The sequence below is a fragment of the Alosa sapidissima genome, chromosome 9, assembly GCF_018492685.1.
Source record: "Alosa sapidissima isolate fAloSap1 chromosome 9, fAloSap1.pri, whole genome shotgun sequence".
NCBI classification, from domain to species: Eukaryota; Metazoa; Chordata; class Actinopteri; order Clupeiformes; family Clupeidae; genus Alosa; species Alosa sapidissima.
Window position 1 is genome coordinate 28,633,653 of NC_055965.1, and position 18,622 is coordinate 28,652,274.

The 18,622-nt window shown below is 40.1% G+C and overlaps 2 protein-coding genes across 10 annotated transcripts in view; one reads left to right on the forward strand and one right to left on the reverse strand.

Annotated features, from left to right (window-relative positions):
- LOC121719384 (NACHT, LRR and PYD domains-containing protein 3-like) overlaps nt 1-18,622 on the forward strand; it is a 289,755-nt gene that overhangs the window by 86,784 nt on the left and 184,349 nt on the right. The window lies entirely within an intron of this gene.
- The window catches only part of LOC121719397 (NACHT, LRR and PYD domains-containing protein 12-like), a 220,791-nt gene continuing 209,707 nt past the window's right edge, over nt 7,539-18,622 (reverse strand). The window contains exons 1-13 of one of the 9 annotated variants that reach the window (XM_042104975.1): nt 16,312-16,350; nt 15,743-15,863; nt 14,641-14,772; nt 13,653-14,144; nt 12,341-13,505; nt 12,049-12,222; nt 11,546-11,722; nt 11,100-11,273; nt 9,923-10,078; nt 9,364-9,552; nt 9,126-9,293; nt 8,666-8,712; nt 7,539-8,320 (exon numbers count right to left, since the gene is read on the reverse strand). In XM_042104975.1, coding sequence (XP_041960909.1) covers nt 7,752-8,320; nt 8,666-8,712; nt 9,126-9,293; nt 9,364-9,552; nt 9,923-10,078; nt 11,100-11,273; nt 11,546-11,722; nt 12,049-12,222; nt 12,341-13,505; nt 13,653-14,144; nt 14,641-14,772; nt 15,743-15,863; nt 16,312-16,335 — 3,588 coding nt within the window. In that variant the 5' untranslated portion in view covers nt 16,336-16,350 and the 3' untranslated portion in view covers nt 7,539-7,751. Of the gene's footprint in view, nt 8,321-8,665; nt 8,713-9,125; nt 9,553-9,922; nt 10,079-11,099; nt 11,274-11,545; nt 11,723-12,048; nt 12,223-12,340; nt 14,145-14,640; nt 14,773-15,742; nt 15,864-16,311; nt 16,351-16,443; nt 16,711-17,687; nt 18,316-18,622 lie in introns of those variants that run through there. The other 8 variants (XM_042104974.1, XM_042104972.1, XM_042104973.1 and 5 more) reach the window with 8 other exon arrangements.

The following is an 18,622-nucleotide window of genomic DNA, read 5'->3' on the forward strand; positions in this document are numbered from 1 at the left end:
GTTTGGTCAGACTCCCCAGTGTCCCTGTGCCAGATCACATGATCACATGAGCTCACACGATCAATGGTTAGACTGAGAATTGTCGTCGCAAAATCAAAATTCCACTGGAATTCCAAATGGTTTTGTACACGCAGCCTTACAACACCCAAGATAGCAAGGGGCTGGCGGACCACTGGGGGCTGTCCGCTGGCATTTTGCTCATCGGTTCTCTGGCGGTCCACTGGCGGGTTGCAGACAAATTGCCCAAAATGTTGACACTTTTTTCATTTGTCCAGTTATACTCGATATATCATTTTATTAACTTTTCTGAATATTCATGACAAGTTAAATTTAAAGAGATGGTGGTCCAACGGCGGACCACAAGTGGCACGCCACCGGTGGTCCGCTATCTGCTAATCTGATTTTGCTATCTGGGACTGTTTACAGCTCTATGAGCCATTGTACAATATCATTTTTGGTACAGAGATAATTTAGATACCCTTATGGGGTGGGTGCTTGTGTTTCTTCAGGAATCCTTCTGTAGGAATGAATATTAAGTGACACACTGCAAAAAATCAAATCTAACCAAGTGTTATTAATCATATATTAAGATCAAAAAGTCTTTTTGAAGTATGAATTGACTTGGGTTCTCGCGAAAGATCATTTTGACTTAATTGAAGAATACTTATTTTAAGGAGTCTTAAATACAAATTAATTCAATGCACCTGGCAGACAAATTTGCTTGTTTTCAGGATGAGATGTCTTAAAATAAGTCAAACTCTTCTTAAATTAAGTCAAATGATTTTACGAGAAAGCACTAGGTAAGTCTCTTCCTGAAATACTGAAAACAAAACCTACTAGTTGTTTTGATCTTGATATAAGATTAATGGCATTTGGTTTGATTTTATTAGATGAGCAGTTTTTGCAGTGCACAAACATGTAAAAGGGTGAAAATAGGGCACAGGCAGAAATAGGTCACTTTCCGATGTAATAATCATTTCTATGATAACCAGCAGCTAGTCATCATCTTTTATGTTTAAGCATTGTCTGTATGTACTGTACATCAGGCCCCATCACAGCCCTGCATTACTGGCCTGTGACAGGGCCTGACACGGAAATGCTTTTAAAAATGCATCTAAAATGTATTTTATTCAAGCATATACTGTAAACATCCTGAGATGGCACAATAGGCATTCCTCAGTTGATCATGTCCTCCAAATGACTCGATGTTCAGATTCAAGAAAATAAATGATTAAAAAAAAATGTCTGAAGAAATTGAGTATTTTCCGTTTTAGTCATTGTTCATTAAAACTGGAGCTTGGAGGCTATATCCTGACTTCAAGTTTTTTTGAAAGGAGTCTGGCTGTATGTCATATTTGCGTTAAAAGAAACACACAGGTTAGACAATACCACTGTAGGTCTACCTACTGTCATGCTAATAAAGCTACATTGAATTGAATTGACAAGCTCTTCTGCTGAAAAACAAACAATAGCAAAAAAGAGGATAGATTAAAGATTAGATCACTTGTTGACACAAAGGGACTTAGGGACTAGGGGGACTTAGGGGCTAAGCTAAACTAATTTAGGGACTAAGCCGTCAACTGCCATTGAAAGCAACATCTAGACCAGATTTTTATTATTTTAAAAACATTGCTAAAGTATGGTGTCTCATCTCACAACCTGAAGCTTTTATCTCTCTAGTAGAGTCAATTACTGTAATGGTCTTTTTACAGGCCTCCCTAAAAAGACAATTAAACAGTTAAAGTTGATTCAAAATGCAACAGTAAGAGTTCTCACCAAGGCTAAAAGAACTGACCACATCAACCCAATTCTTAGGTCCCTACTGGCTTCCTATATGTTACAGAATTGTTTTTGATGTAGCCTATAGCTGCTGTTTTTTATTTAAATCAATGCATGGAATTGGACCTGACAATCTTGCAGACATATTCCATTACTATATCCCCACTATATCCCTTAGATCGCAAGAGAGACTTTAATTGGTCGAACCAATATCTTTTATTTTTTTTATTCATTTTCATTTTCATCCATTTGTCCTTTACAAATTGTGTGTAAGCCTAGATGTATGTAAATCTGAACTCTTGTCTGTCTAATGGTGATAATCACATGCATGTTTTGTGTAGTCTACAGACATAACGAAATAACCAAAAACAGAATTTGATTCTAATAAAAGAACACTTTGTCATTACTTGCAGGTTGAGGTTATTTTTGGACTTTACTACAGGTCAATATTTTTGTTAAACTTTAAGGAAATAAGTTGAGCTTTGGGCAGTAACCGTTCTGGGGTGCGTTTCCCAAAACCCAAAACCATAGTTGCTAACCTGTTAGTGTAGCGGTTGTTGAGTGGACTAACGGTGTGTTTCCACACAACGAAATTTTGCGTCGCTCTCATTGAGGTTGAATGGAGACGAAATTTGCCCTAGTTGGGCGAAATAAAAGCGAATCGCCGAGGCAGGCGAAACAAAGTTGGCCAAAGTTTAACTTTATTTAAATGAGGACCATTCGAGAACCAATCAGGTCCGCGTCTTTGTGTTTGGAGGCGGGAGTTACAAAAAAGTCTGACCAAGATGGCGGAGACTACCTGAGCTGTAACACGAACATTTGTCTGTGATTTAAAATGTTTCTACACGAACATTGGCACTTGTATCAACACGAATTGTGGTTTATATGCCACACGAACTTAGTCAGAGCACATACACCACTAAATAGACCACTATATATGTTAGTTTAAGCACTCGATCTTTTTAGCTAGCTGACAGGCGAAATGCTAGTATTTTAGGACATTGGATTGCATTGTAAACCTAGCTAGACAGCTAGGCTACATGCTGCAACGCAGGTATGAAATATATTATGTCTTATTGACCTTGTTGTTTCTATGAACATGAATTGTTGTTTATAGGCAACATCAACTTAGTCGAGGCATAAAGACCCCTGGATATCTTCATTAAGTACTTAAACGTTTGAATTAACTGATTAGCCTAATTAGCTCGCTTGCCACCACTGGCTAGACACTGCAGTCAAAAGGTTAGCGGTTTCGCCATCACGCCCCCCGAGGCGAAATTTCGCTGGCCGAAAATCGCGAGGTGTTTCGCTGTGTGGAAACACACCATAACCCTCAGTCCCCCCCTTTCCTTTGTGTAGGTACCTTGTATATTAGCATGCTTTATGAAGGTTTGGGATAAACTGGTATTTGGTTCATGTGGCAAAGCATTTTAGGTCCACTCCAGTCCACTAGGGTGCAATGGGGTGTGCCAGATCACACTCACCAGGGTAGGCAGGATAAGAGAAGGAGTTTGGGATCCTACTTTGAACTCCATTGTCTCCATGCCTGAACACCTGCCTGCTTTGTTCTTTTCCTTTCAAGGTAAAGTCACTATTTTCTGATGAGTTTTAAACTGATGTTGAATTGTCAATGTGTATTTAAAATAGCCAAATGATTAGAGTGTTGCTCCTCTGTTGTATCTATTAATGTTTGTTTGAGCATTGTTTGGGTAAGGAGTTGAGCGCATGGTATTGATATGCAGTTTTATCAGTTGATGTTAAGTGCATTTTGGTGACTGGATTTGAAGTGATTTATATTTATTTTTATATATATATATATATATATATATATATATATATATATATATATACATATATATATTTAGTTAGTGGTCGTGATTGAGTGAGGAGCGCTAGATTTAATGTGGGGACTTATCCTTGTCTGTGCAATCGTTGATGTTACTGTATTTGTAATGTGTAAATGGATGAAAATGACCATGAGTCATACGAATTTAGGAAATTATCCTTTTAATGCATATTTTTATATTAATCTTTAATAAAATGAACTCCATCGTCTCCATGCCTGAACACCTGGCTTCTTTGTTCTTTTCCTGAAGAACTTGGTTTGTGCTGGCCCAAGGTCCCCTAGGCTGGAGGTCGGCTACATTAGCAACTTAGTTGGTTGGCAATGGGAAATTGCATTGCAACCAACAAAGTTGCTTACTTAGTTAGCAACTGTGGTTTTGGGAAACGCGCCCCTGCTTATCAGCCACTTTTTTTTGTACTGTCTGTCATGGGTGATAATTTTCCTATCAAGCATGTCACTGCACACATCCCTGACTCTCACTATTTGATTCAGTTAAAACATCAAAAACATCTTTCTTAATGTAGGCCTATCAAAATCCCTACAGCCAATAAATTCAGCACAAAATGCTAATCATACATTTCTTACAGCCAAATAATTTATTTAAAGGGAGGGGACATTTTGAAATGAAATTGAAACTATAGTAGGAAGGTAAGATAACAAAACTATCACCAGACCAAGCTCAATCTTTTAAATCGCCGGCAGATCAGGCTGGATTTACCCAGTCTAAAGGTAATATATGAATGCTCCAAACTAATTATTTCATGTTTTTAGGTTACCACTGACTGTGTTTTCGGTAGACTATATGGATTAGTGTATAGCCAACAAGCATTTCTGTTGTATCATTGACAAGGTTTTCAACAAATTGTTTTTTTCATTAACCATTAGCCTGAAAGCGGATAAGTAGCCTTACTGAATTCATCTTAGGGTAGCTATATTTATTTATTATAATAACATAAATAAAGCTTACAACATAATTTATTATTTGGTCTCATCTTGGCTAGTCTGAGATCTACAGCTCCCATTGACTCCCATTCAACACATCAAAGCAATGCTGACTTATGATAGCAACCATTTCACTTTAATAGTAGACTATATTTTGATGCAAGAGATATACAGCAAGAATAACATAAATTGGTTAAAGCAATGTGGATAAATCTAATGAAAAGTGTCAGACCCTAATGTGCTCATTGCTCAAATTTATATTCATCTAATATTGAATGTCAGAGTAGGCTAATGAGATTCAGAAATGTACCTTAATGATGCATCACAATTTCAAAAGGAATGAAGCTTAAAAATAAAAACACAATAATTAAGGAACAACAATTATTTACCTTACTTTGGGTAATTGCCTGTTAAATTAAAGGTCCCAGGGCATGAAAATGTCACTTTATGAGGTTTTTTAACATTAATACAAGTTCACCTAGCCTGAGTATGGTCCCCCAGTGGCTAGAAATGGCAATAGGTGTGAACCGAGCCCTGAGTATCTTTCTCCGCTTTTTAGAAAATGAAAGCTGAAATGGCCCAATCTGTAATTTCCCCCTTATGTTGTCATAAAGGGGAAAGGTTGCATCCTCTTTCTCTGTTTTGGCCGCCCAGAGAATTTGCCCCGCCCATGAAAAAAATGAGCTACGACCCACCTTACAAGCCTAATGTTTTTTCGTTGAGACATCATGGCTTGCAAACGAGCGAAGCAGTTGCTCAGTGTTTGGATGTAGAAATGAATACAACGTTTTTTTAGTTCCTTCATCTGAGCCTCTGAAGATCCAGTGGGTTAATTTTATTTTCTCTGGAAATGCGCTGACACAACTTCCAAAGATTTATGTCTGCGCCAAACATTTCACAGATGACTGTTTCCTGAAGTTGGGCCTTGCTGACCGTCTGAAAATAAAGTCTGGATCAGTACCAACTCTGTTTCTGTCCCCACCCCTCACCTGTTTCTGTTTATTAGCCTCGTCACTGCCTCACCTGTTTCTTATGTTCATTACGAGACACTTTCTGACTTGTTGTGACCCATTTTCTCCATCCAGATTTAGATAAGGCCAGACAAGGCACACCATAATATGTTTGCTTTTTCAACACACATAAGAAATATTAGTTAGTGTCAAGAGCTATCATTTTGCCATCAAGAGCTTATCATTTTGAAAATCCTTTACAAATGTGGATTTACTATACATTGCCATTTATATACCACCTGAATTAAAAGTGCATTGAAACATCTTAGCTTTCCCTGCTAGTCTTGTCCATCAGGGTGATCAACCTCATAGCCACACCCACACTCACAGTTCTCATATCCCAACCAAACAATCATTACCCATAACCACCATACCCAGTCAAGCTACATTTTAAGACTCAGATTGTTGTGTTATACTGATCTTTTAGATATTCCTAATCTAAATTATGTAATAAGATGTGAAGAGTGTGCACATTGGCTTGTTTATGTTAGCATATGCTGTCATCACCCTTATGTAGAAGTCTAGCATACAATGGCAATCTATCTGAATATCAGTTGAAAGCTGCACAACACTATGCTAATTAGTGTTCGCTGTCTTTGAATAGTTTTGTGAAGATCAGTCCTTGAATGTGGTGGACACTTACACTGAGTGTATTGGAATGATCTGTCTTACCACTGTTGTATTGTGTAAATATTATCTGCAACATTTTCTGTATCATTATGGGCTGTATTTTGGGCTCCAGCGCATGGCGTAAAGCTCGTTATTCACCCGCGCAAAGCTTAATTCGCTATTTTGCACGTTTATTTTTTAAACATTGCGACCAGGGGTGTGGCAATTAACAACCTAGGGAGGGGCCTGGCGCGTTGTCTAAAAATCGCTATCATACACCAGCGGCCCCCAACCACCGGGCCGGTACCGGGCCGCGGGACATTCCTAACCGGGCCGTAGCCTACGACAAGAGTTTTAAAAAAAATGCATGCAAACTAAATAAACTCAATTTAATTCGCAATAATGTCACATTCGCAATAATACCCACTGACGATGGTGAGCCAGATACCTCAAAGAAAAAGAAGGGGTCATTCAATACGAAATATGACTCGTCATATTTAAAATATGGTTTCGCAGACCAAATTGCGCAATCGACTGGACATTTCAAACACACTGAGGGTGTCACTGTCTTCCATCACCCCCAGATGGAACCATCTTGTTGCAGGGAAACAAGCACAGGGCTCCCACTGATTATATTCGTAATGCACGTTTAGTTCCCATGTTTTGTTACCATATTTTGTTAAGCATGTTCACACATGATAGATGTAGCTTCAAGTTGTTCAATTTTCACTTCTTCAAGTAAATGTTTTTCACATTTTTAAGAGTTCGTTACCTTCACTGTTCATACATAACTGGAGCTAGTTCTTTTCAAGTAATGCATGCACAACACGGAACATGGAACCCCCCCCCCCACACCGGTCCGTGAAAAAAAAAAATGGGAATCAAACCGGTCCATGGTACATAAAAGGTTGGGGACCCCTGGTGTAGAGCATATGGCATATTTAACTACAAAGCTTTTGGCTGAAGAAATCGTGTATACAACACTTTTGTTTCAAAACCTGTCTGCAGAACAAACACAGTACACATACATGTACATTTAGGTTTTAATTTTATTTTATTAACCCTTGTGTTATCCTCAAATCTTACCGACACTCTTTATCCTTGGGGTCTATTTGACCCCAGCTAAATAAACCCTCCAGAAAATGATTATAATTCATATTGTTACCCAGTTTTTTTTTGTGACCGGTACTTATAACAAGAGTGTAATAACGACCATCAAAAAGCCCTACAAAACAATCCCACCCCCCACACCTAAAGTGTCTGTCTGGTCTGACACACAGATTCTAAACATAATAAATACATAAACAGCTTATTGAATTAAGCCTCAAATAGAAAGTCAACATTGTGAGGTATACTGTATGACTCATTTATTTTTGAAGACAGCTAACATACAAACATTTGGCCAACACATTTAGCAATTTAGTAGACTTCACTTTGATTTGGGCACATATGAAGCTTGGTTTAATCAATAAGTAAGCTACAATTAATGTTTTTTTTTTTTAACTGTACACCTAGTCAGATTTAGATTTTCAAGTAAGCCTTCCTTTGTTATTTTATTTTCAGGCCTATTCAATCTTGCACAGGAACACACTGTCTTCTGTGTGAAAATCAGAAACAAACTGGATTCCTGGATAGAGAGGCTCAGTGAATCTGTGATAAAACGTGTGCAGGTGGGTAAAGCTGTCGGAAGAGATGCTGTAGAAGGTCATTGTGCCGGCCGCATGGTCCAAGTACACTCCAATACGCCTGGAGTCGCACCCGGGCGATTCGATCAGGGTTATGTAATTATCATGACAAGCGGCGTAAGAATTCACAGGAAAGCCTTTGACAGTTTCGTCATAGTAGCAGCGCAGAGACCAGGACTTGTCGTTGTGGCCGAGGCGGCCCCCACCCCCTTTCCTCTCCACGTCTTTGTACGCCATGCCCAGGTAGACACGGAACCCATCCCACTCGGCCTCCCAGTAGCAGCGTTCTGAGAACCCCTCGCTGGCCAGAACCTGCTCGACCGTGTCAAACCTTTCCAGGTGGGGCGGGTAGTCTTGTTCCTGGAACTTGCATGTAACCTTCCGGTTCCCATCAGACAGTAAGAGCTGCTTGTTCATGGTGTTGGTGTTCCACGTGAGCTCGCTGGTGTCTGTGGGATGGGAAAAGAAGGTGCACAGGGTGCCAGAATGGAAATCTCAATGTTGGTTCAAGTTCAGTACACACAGATTAATAACAAGATAGCAAATGACAAGATAATAATAATAATAACAACAACAACAACAAGACTGCTTTAACAAGGGACAAAAGCACTGAAAATAGCAGTGTGGGGGCATCATTACTATCAATAAGACAAAATAATGACAAATAATAATACACAATATGAATAATAATAAGACCATGACAAATGCACTGTTATATTAATACACAATATTAACAACACTATGGGACCATGAAAAATGCTATATCTCATATATTCAGATTATTTTAAACTTACATTTCCGGAGTCCTGACTTCCTCCAGCACTCTGCATTGTTCTCCACACTGTTGGATTATTAAAAAAAAGTTTTTCGTTTGTGTGTGTATGTGTGTGTGTGTGTGTGATATTAAAAATGTATATGTTGGCCTTCATTCTACTAAAAATGAATGTATATTGAAAATAAGATGTAAAGTAAATTTTAATGCATTGACTGAAATTATCAAACACAGCAACACAAACACAGAAGAGTGGTTCCAAAACAATATATCTCCAATTGTAAAAATATTAACAAATCATGTTATTTAATTGTGTATTTCAGGTAATATCAATCAAATTGCCATTGTGTTGTTTTGATTGAGTAAAGATAGATCAAATAAATATAAAAATGTAATGAATGAAAATTAATTGTAATGGAGGATATATAGCATTTTGGAACCAAACTCTTCATATCCCTTTCCCCACATTCTGGTACACTAACTTGAGGATTTCCAGTTTGCAGTCGTCCTTTCTCTCAGTGAGCAGCTTGACTCCAGCCTCTCCTGGGTGGTTGTAGCTCAGGTCCAGCTCTCTCAGATAGGAGGGGTTTGCACTCAGGGCAGAAGCCAGAAACTCACAGCCTTTCTCAGTCACACCACAGAACGACAACCTGCAGCAAGAAATGAGCTATCACTCTCCCACACTATTCATTCTGTGTGTGTGTGTGTGTGTGTGTGTACCTCAGGATCTCCAGTGTGCACTGTGAGTTCTGTAGTCCAGAGGAGAGCAGCTCCACTCCTGAGTCCTGCAGGTCGTTGTCACTCAGGTCCAGCTCCTTCAGGTGGGACCCATCTGAACTGAGGACTGAGGCCAAAATTTGGCCAAACTTGGCCAAAGAGTGGTCACCTGTCAGATAGCAGCGCTTCAACCTAAATACATCATAATAATAAAAAAATAAAATAACATGAAGAAAATGTTTTCCTTTGAGCTACAATGTTGGTCCATTGATTCTAACTATACGGCTTCCATGGGAACACTCAAGGTGTATTGAGAAAGATGAGAAGATGAGAGATGAAAAGTTAAAGAAAGTTACCAAAAAACATTGTTTCAGTTTGTGACAGTTAACAACAGGGAACCACTCTGGATAAATGGGAGGAATCTCTAACTTAAATCACTTAATTTGTATATTAATAACAACAACAGGCAATAACATCATCATTATTATCATCATTATTATTATTATTATTAAATTATTGTTACACAGTGGCATTGGTTATGTTCCATAACAGACGGCTGCACCTGAGTGTGTTCACTCTGCAGTCTGGGCTCCTCAGGGCTGCCCACAGCTGCTCCAGCTCGGACATCAGGAGCCTGCTCTCACTCAGGTCCAGTTCCCCATGGAATACCGACGTCAAAAACCTCCAGGATGCCTTGGTGAGCTTGGAGGCTGACAGTCTGAAAAGGAAAGGAAAGCAAATATAATGAAGTAAATATATTTGTTGTACATTTAAATTGGGAAGGGGACAATAGTAGACTTCAAAGACACTCCCACCTTGAATTGGTGCAAAACACATTCAAGCAAACAACCTCATGTTCAGCTGCACATCCTGTGTAGTTTGGCGGCCAATGTACAGTAACGTTAGAATATAAAGGGCTCAACTTGCATTGCTACAATATTTTAAAACCAGAGCATTGAGCTTCGGGTCTATACTGTTTTATAGTTTATTTGAAACGGTCAACCAGAGTTGTGTGACTCAGCTTGGCAACCCAGGGCCTTCATTTATGAACAGTGCATAGAAAGGATTCTAATTTCCATTCTATGACTAGAATTTTGTATGTGTACTACCACTGTGTCATTTTGTATGTGCACTACCACTGTGTCACGTCAGACACCGGCAGTGGACTTTGATTCATTTTAATAAAGAATATAATTAGAATTGTGGTTTTCCACGTTCAACCACTAGGTCCTATGCATACACAATGTCAGAGATGTGCATATCTTCATGCACATTCCTCAGTACAAGTTCATAAACTCCATACTTTGTGTAGGAAATGATTGTATGCAGGGTGCGATTTGTCAGGGGGGATGGGGGAGATTTAACCCCCCTCTGGTCTTGATATCAAAAGAGCACACTTGCTGTTTAGTCATACACAATGGTAAAGTAAAACTAAACTAAAGGTAAATGGTACAAAGGTGACAAAATTAATATAGGCTATTGTTAGCCATGAAATGAATAGGCTATGAATTGTTCGTCCATTGTTTTGGGGGGGGGGGGGGGGTTACAAACTTATTCAAGATTTTTTCACAAATCGCACCCTGATTGTATGCACCCATTACACACAGATCTGTGTATACTCACTCTTTATAAATGATGGCCCAGGGTCAATAGACCTTACACGCAAAGTAACACATTCCCTCTAAGGACTTCATCCAGTGTTTCATATTATAGAAACAACCTTGGTCCCAGATGCTAACCTCAGTTTCTCCAGATTACAATGTGGGGACTTTATGGCCTCAGACAGCAGTTTTATGCTTGTGTCATTCAGCACGTTGTCCCTTAGATCCAGTTCTATCAGGCTGCATGGTTCTGATCGAAGAACACTTGCCAGCATCTCACAAGCAGAGTCACTAAGTGAGCAACTCCGCAACCTGTGGGGAACCAAAACACAATTGTTGATATTATTTACATTCAGTGTGTGGAACCAAAGTGCTAATGGTAATATTTACATTCAGCCTGTGTGGAACCAAAATGCTAATGGTAATATTTACATTCAGCCTGTGGGGAACCAAATCACTAATGTTATTGACTCATTCAACCAGAGGGGAACCACAGCACTGATACTACATCATTTAAATTGAATCCTTTTCACCTCACTGACTTATTTACGGGGCAAACAAATTTATATTTTAAAACCCCTCACCTTAATTTCTCAACGTTACAGGCAGGAATCTTAAGTCCAGTGGTGAGTGCCCTCATGTCTGGGCTGCTTAGCGTGTTGCAGCTCAAGTCCAGCTCTGTGAGGTGGGATCTGACGGACAGGAGAGCCCTTCCCAGCACCTCACATGTGGAGTCCAAGTTCCGCCTGCAACCCGCCAGACTGCAGAAAAGAGGTAATTGGAGAGACGATATATATGGTCCATATATATGTGTGTGTGTGTGTGTTTGCTTCTTCATTTGTGATGTCTTTCTCACTTGCCTCACTCGAAATTTACATCTTAATATACTCGTATTGAGAATGTGTGTTTTATGTGTTTGATTGTTTATGTTTTTAATTGTTTGTTTTTGTGGTGTATCTTGCTCACCTCAGAGTCCACAGTTTGCTGTAAGGGGTTGTGATATGTACTTGTTGGTTCTGTATGTGTTTGTTTGTTTGTTTGTCTGTTTGTTTGTGGTATCTTTTTGTTTGTGGTGTCTCTTGCTCACCTCAGAGACTGCAGTTTGCAATGAGGGGTTATGAGTCCTGAGCAGACCATCTTCAGCCCAGTCTCTGTGAGGTAGCTCCTTTTGAGGTCCAGCACCCTTAGAGGTGAGTGCTCAGATTTTAGGGCTGAGGCCACAATCTCCCCACAGTTAGCCGAGAGCTTGCATTCCGTAAGCCTACATCAGGGGAAAGAAAAACATATTTAGCCTAACGAATGGGTGATACATATTGTATGGTGGCCTCTCTATAATGTGTATTGTATCTTGAGGTTGTAGACAATAGGCTATATTTTACCTGGCTTTTGTGCACCACCTAACAGCCGGCAGCAGCCTCTCTCTCCCCTCGTCTCCCAAATTGTAACGTTCAAGGTCAAACACCTCCAGCGGCTCTTCTGAGAGCAGGATCATGTTGGCCAGTGCAGAGCAGTGGGCGGATGTAAGCTCTGTTCCGGGGGACTTCTCATACTGCAAGTAGCGCTCAAGTTCCTTGTGGACTGAGTCGTCCTTCATCTCTGTCAGGCAGTTCATGAGGTTTATGAATCTTTCGGGGGAGAGTTTCTCTTGCACCAAAGACTTGATATGCCTGATCACCAATTCCATGCTCATTTGATTGTCTTTTTTGTCCTCGTCCACGGGATCTGGCAGCAGCCCTTCCAGGAAGGTGTGGTTGGAATCCAGAGAGATTCCCACCAGGAAGCGGACAAAGAGATCCAGGTGTCCGTTGTTGCTCTGAATGGCTTCGGTTATGGCACTCTTCAGGAGTAGGTACAAGAACACTTTCTTTGGTTTCTCCTCAAGAAAGGGTTTCAGTGCTTCCATGTCCTTGTTCCTAAAGGAGGCGAACACGTGGAGTGCAGCAAGGAATTCCTGTATACTTAGGTGCACAAAGCTGTAGAACCTCTTCTGAAACATCACAGGTTCCACCTTGAATATTTCTGTGCACAAACCACACAGGACAGACGCATCTTCCAGATTGATACCGCACTCTTTCAGGTCATCTTCGTAAAACAGGATCGAACCCTCTTTCTCCTCCAGCTTGCGGAAGGCCAGTTCTGCTAGCTTTAGGATGCCGTCCTTGTGTTCAGTGAGAAAAGCTTTCCGGTCTGACACCTTATTCCCGACAAACTTGTGGTTTGTCATCTTGAGCTGCGTGAAAAGGAAGTGGACATACATTTCTGTTAGGGTTTTGGGAATCTCCTCAGTGTCACCCTGATCCAACATGCTCTGCATAACAGTGGCAGTGATGCAACAGAAGACTGGTAAATGGCACATGATGTAAAGACTCTTTGTTGTCTTGACATGTTTGATGATTTTGTCTGCCTTGGGACTATTGACAAGTCTCTTCTTGAAGTACTCCATCTTTTGTGCATCGTTGAATCCGCGGACTTCAGTAAACTGGTCGATGTGATCGGAGGGGATCAGTTCAGCAGCTGCTGGCCGTGAAGTTATCCACACTAAAGCTGATGGAAGAAGGTGTCCCTTAAGGAGGTTAGTTATCAGTGCATCCAGTGATGTTTTCTCTTGTATGTCAAACACAGATTTGTTTTTCTGAAAATCAAATTGTAATCTGCTCTCATCGAGACCATCGAGAATGAACACAACCTTACATTCCTCGAAGGTGTTTGTGTCTCTCAGTGGTTTGAGCTCCTGATAGAAATTAAGCACTAGTTCCTGAAGACTTTTCTCGTCATCTTTGAGCAAGTTCAGTTCTCTGAAACAGAGACATAAGACAAAGGTCACGTCATCATTGGCTCGTCCCTCCGCCCAATCCAGTATAAACTTCTGCACGGACACCGTCTTTCCAACACCCGCAACACCTTTGGTCATCACTGTTCTGATGTGTTCGTCTTCAAATATGTCATTGATGCTAACTGCTGTGTGTTGCCTTTGTTGTTTCCTGTTTGCTGTCTCAATCTGCCAAATTTCATGGTCGCTGTTCACCTCTTCACTCTCTCCCTTTGTGATGTACAGCTGGGTGAAGATCCTGTTGAGAGGCTTTTTGTGTTCTTTTCTTTGCACAAGGCCCTCAAACACAGAGCCATACCGCTTCTTCATGTGTATCTTGTGGTCTTTTAAGACTTTCTCAATAGCTATGGAATCTGAGAAATTAAACAAATGCATAGAAAGATAGTTAGAAGATACTGTCACCTATTTGAGAAATTCACATTTTATGACCAGCTGTCTCAACATGACTAACAAGGACATCTGTTGGTGACTGGTGGTGTGGCATAGGTCAATGGAGGGTGGCTTTAGATAAATCTCAAATAAACCTCCTCAGTATCAGCCATTGAGTTATCTGAATGGGCCTGGCCTTCTGTACAAATTAATGTCACTAAATAAATGAAAAATATATAGAAGGTATTGCATTCCGTCCAAGAGTCTCGAGGCAGCTATAGAGGTAAGTAGGTAATTTAGGTAGATACAGCCAACCTACCTGGACCTTTTAACTCACTAAATAAATGAAAATTGTGCATAGAATCATTCATATGTAAATTGTTCATTTAAAGAAGGTATTGCATTTTGTCCAAGATGTTCGAGGAAGATATGGAGGTAGGTAGGTAAATTAGGTAGATGCTGTAACAACGGCTGACCTACCTGGACCTTTGGACTCCTCCGTAAAAGACAGACTTTGGATGTTACAGTGTGTTATTGTAGGAGCGATGACCTGAGCTCCAGTCTGGGCTGTGATTGTAGCATTTACTACATGCTGCTGCTGCTGGTCATTTCCTGTGTGTGTGTGTGAGAGAGAGAGTATGTGTGTGTGTGTGAGAGAGAGAGTATGTGTGTGTGTGTGAGAGAGAGAGAGTATGTGTGTGTGTGAGAGAGAGAGAGAGTATGTGTGTGTGTGAGAGAGAGAGAGAGAGAGTATGTGTGTGTGTGTGAGAGAGAGAGTATGTGTGTGTGTGTGAGAGAGAGAGTATGTGTGTGTGTGAGAGAGAGAGTATGTGTGTGTGTGTGTGAGAGAGAGTATGTGTGTGTGTGTGAGAGAGAGTATGAGTGTGTGAGAGAGAGAGAGAGAGTGTGTGAGAGAGAGAGAGAGAGAGTGTGTATGTGTGTGTGAGAGAGAGAGAGAGTATGTGTGTGTGTGTGAGAGAGAGAGAGAGTATGTGTGTGTGAGAGAGAGAGAGAGTATGTGTGTGTGTGAGAGAGAGAGAGTATGTGTGTGTGTGTGAGAGAGAGTGTGTGTGAGAGAGAGAGAGTGTGTGTGTGTGTGTGAGAGAGAGAGAGTGTGTGTGTGTGTGAGAGAGAGAGAGTGAGTATGTGTGTGTGAGAGAGAGAGAGTGTGTGTGTGTGTGAGAGAGAGAGAGTGAGTATGTGTGTGAGAGAGAGAGAGTGTGTGTGTGTGAGAGAGAGAGAGTGTGTGTGTGTGTGAGAGAGAGAGAGTGAGTATGTGTGTGTGTGAGAGAGAGAGAGTGTGTGTGTGTGTGAGAGAGAGAGAGTATGTGTGTGTGTGTGTGAGAGAGAGAGAGTATGTGTGTGTGTGAGAGAGAGAGAATGTGGGGAAGACGTTTAGAATGTGTCAGCATTCTCTGTCTTATGCAACGTTTTCTTCATTTAATGTTGCATGTAAAACTTTTGGATATAATAATAATAATCATCATCATCATCATCAATAATAATACTATCTCAATAACAAATCTCCATAAGCATTGTGTAATTGAGGCTGGTTAATTATTATTCTACATGAAAAATATACCGTTGCCAAAGCTAAACGCCTGACCTGTGTCTGGACTTTGGTTCTGGGTGGTTCCCTGAACCCAATTCCCCAGTTGCCCCCACATCATGTGAGTTAGGCGACCCAGAGGAGTGACCTGATACTGAACACAAGATGGACAGATGGGTACAGGGGACAAGTAACAATAATAACAATAATACAAAACATAAATAAACATAAATGCAAATAATAATAACAAATAAAGAGAACATGCTTCACTGTTTGTTCCTTAGCCTTACCTTTAGTGAGTTCTATAGAACTAATCCTAAACTAATAGTGCTCAATAATAATAATAATAATAATAATAATAATAATAATAATAATAATAATAATAATAATAATAATAATAATGCAATCCAGCTTCCTGATCCTTTATCAAGTCACCCCTTCTCTCTCTCTTTCATCCTGTCTATCCTATGCTCTTACAAGATTAGCACTCAGGGGTGCATTTCCCGTACAACTAAGGTTAGCGTCATACTAACATGGTACGATGCATCGTTCAGCTAACCAACATCTAAGTTATGACTGTTTCCCAAAACCGTCAAACTTACAAAGTACTTGTAAGTTTGAACCATGATAGTTTCCAAACTTCAGTAGTCTGGACTAAGGTGGTTAATGACGTTTAGTACCATATGAACGGGCACACCTGCACATAAGAGAGACTTAATGATGGACTAGCCTACCTTAGTTTAATCTGTGAATCATCTCTCTTTTTTCTTTATTCAGGATCAAGTTAATTCATTGGTTCATAGTCCCCGACCACTAAATTGATAACTTAATACCTCTGATAACTGATCTTGCCTGTGCCTTCAACACATCAACATATTTTAGTTATTAAAAATCTTATGAAATATCTTATTTGTGGTGTGTTTAGATGGTGTGACTTCTGTCTGAACAATATTCTTTGTACATCTACTCAAACCCCATAAATGTAAAATGCCTTAATCCTCCAATACTCATTTCCATGTCAAATACTTTCAGAATATGATTGAAGAACTTATGAAACTACCAGACTGATTTTAAAGTTCAAAAGACAAGGAACAATAACAGACCCAAACAGACAAATGCTAGTTCATCAAATGATCTCATTGGCTGTGTATCCAGTAGATTAACTAGAAGAAGGGATGTCCTGCAGGCCCAGGAATGGAATTGTTGGAACTGTTTTCCACTCTTGCACTTCCTCCAACTCTGTCTCTCTCATCTTGTTCTTTTTATCTATTTCTTCTTCAAACCAAACTTGGACCCTGACAGATAATTAGAGCAGCCTAGAGTGTATGTGGAGCCTGGGAAGACTTCAAAATAGTAATTTCTTCATGTTTTTTTTATTATTATTTTCTTTATTTATATTGTATCTATGTATGTATGTGTCCATAGCCCTGAGTTTTTGTGGAATGTCAGGAAACATGACATGTTTGCACAATACAAAGGCTGATACTAAGTCAGCCACGGGGGAAGGAAATACTTTCTTATCTGTGATACATACCCGGTATGAAAAAAAACACCGGAGCAGTTGAACTGAAAAAACAACTTCCGTGTATTTTGCTCTCTCTCTCACACACACACACACACTCTTAAGAGAACTTTACAATTTGTACGCTCTTACACTTACACACAGGGGGAGTACTTTAAAGGGGACATACAGTACCATTTGTATGATGTACTCACTCTCTCATTTTCTCTCTCTCATTCTCTCTGTCTCTCTCTCTTTCTCTCTCTCTCTCTCATTTTCTCTCTCTCTGTCTCATTCTCTCTCTCTTGTCCCACACAGGGGGAGTATTTACATTTTATTTTAAGATAACTTGTTACATGTTTAGCTGAAGCATGGCAACTTCCTTTGCATTCATTATTTCTACAAACAAATGTGCCACACAAACATGGCTCAATAAGATAAGTCTGTAAAGCATGAACAAAAAGCACAAGGACGTACCTTCTCTCAGCCTCGTTGGTGAACAAAGTTGCAGTGGGAGGTCCTTGGGGGAAGCCACACAATCACAACAGTCAAAGTGAAAAGAGAGACTGGTTTCCGAGTGTGTTGCGCTAATATTTTGTCTCCGAATTTTTAATGTTTGTCAACATCATTCACTGATCATGGTTTGTGAAAGTCTTGATCTAAAGTTCTGTCAATAGCAGTGATTAATTTACTCTTTTTCTTTCTTTGATTGACAGGGCTGACTCCCAAATGGACCGTGGAATCTAGCTGTCTTCATGGAAGTAACTTATCACATGCTGATGCTGCTTTTAGAGTAGGCTATTGTCGTGGAAAAACTATCCACTTTCCCGAACCTCCAATCCAACTAGCACTCTGATGTCAAAGACCCGAAGGAGAACACCAAGACGAAAGAAGCTGAAGACTGTTGATCCTTTATTCACCGTATTGCAGTGATAATACAATCCAAACAGCGTCAGGACTGGACCGTCAGGACTGGACCGTCAGGCAATAGAGTGATGAGTGGCAGCTGCTACCCCAATGAGATCTGATCTGAGTGTGTCTGAGCTCTTTCTTTTATGCTCTCAGGGGCCTGGGAGGCGTTCCTATCCTTAGGAACATCACCAGGCCCTTTTTAGCCAATCAGAACGTTTTGGGACTTGAGATATTGGTGGAAAACATAGACAGTAAAAGAAATGGACGAACAGACTCTGTCGTTTTCAATGGGAGGGCACTGAGTCAAATAGAACGATTTTTCAGTTGGTCCCCCCAGTACTGCGCAGCCTCACACTTAACTTCGTGACGTTAGCCATAGAACTGAATCTTGTAACTCATATGATAGATACACAGAAATTCTTCTCACATTTCCTTCGCCTTCAAAGTCATCAAAGTTAAACATTTATTTATGTATTATTATTAATATCATCCTCACCAAG